General features: G+C 43.9%; 1 protein-coding gene across 1 annotated transcript in view; it reads left to right on the top strand.

The window, feature by feature from the left end:
* Window positions 1–253, top strand: part of HOXD9 (homeobox D9) — a 1,431-nt gene extending 1,178 nt beyond the window's left edge. The window contains exon 3 of the mRNA XM_009333242.1: window positions 3–253. Within this exon, the coding sequence (XP_009331517.1) occupies window positions 3–253 (251 nt within the window). The remainder of the gene's footprint in view (window positions 1–2) is intronic.
* Window positions 254–419: the final 166 nt, after the last annotated feature.

The raw sequence follows: 419 nt of genomic DNA, 5'->3' as shown, positions 1-419 counted from the left end.
CCTTCTTCCAGATAACCCTGCAGCAAACTGGATCCACGCTCGTTCAACGAGGAAAAAGCGTTGTCCCTACACAAAGTATCAAACTCTGGAACTGGAAAAGGAATTTCTCTTTAACATGTACCTCACCCGAGACCGCCGTTACGAAGTAGCTAGGATTTTAAATCTCACAGAGAGACAGGTCAAAATCTGGTTTCAGAACAGAAGAATGAAAATGAAAAAGATGAACAAGGAGAAAGGCAATAAAGGAGACTAACGCTCGGGTAGAAACGCAGCTGGGGAATACTGCTTTAGTTTTGAGTTCGGAGCCTTTGGGTTTTGTTTTGGTTTGGGTTTTTGGTTGTTGGGTGGTTTTTTTTTTTTTTCTGGTTTGGCTTTATTCTTCCCCTGCCTCCTCAGCCCCCCATACGTTTCTCCTCCTC

This window comes from Pygoscelis adeliae, unplaced genomic scaffold (assembly GCF_000699105.1).
Source record: "Pygoscelis adeliae isolate BGI_AS28 unplaced genomic scaffold, ASM69910v1 Scaffold160, whole genome shotgun sequence".
In the NCBI taxonomy this organism is placed as follows: Eukaryota; Metazoa; Chordata; class Aves; order Sphenisciformes; family Spheniscidae; genus Pygoscelis; species Pygoscelis adeliae.
This window is presented reverse-complemented; position numbering and strand designations above follow the sequence as displayed.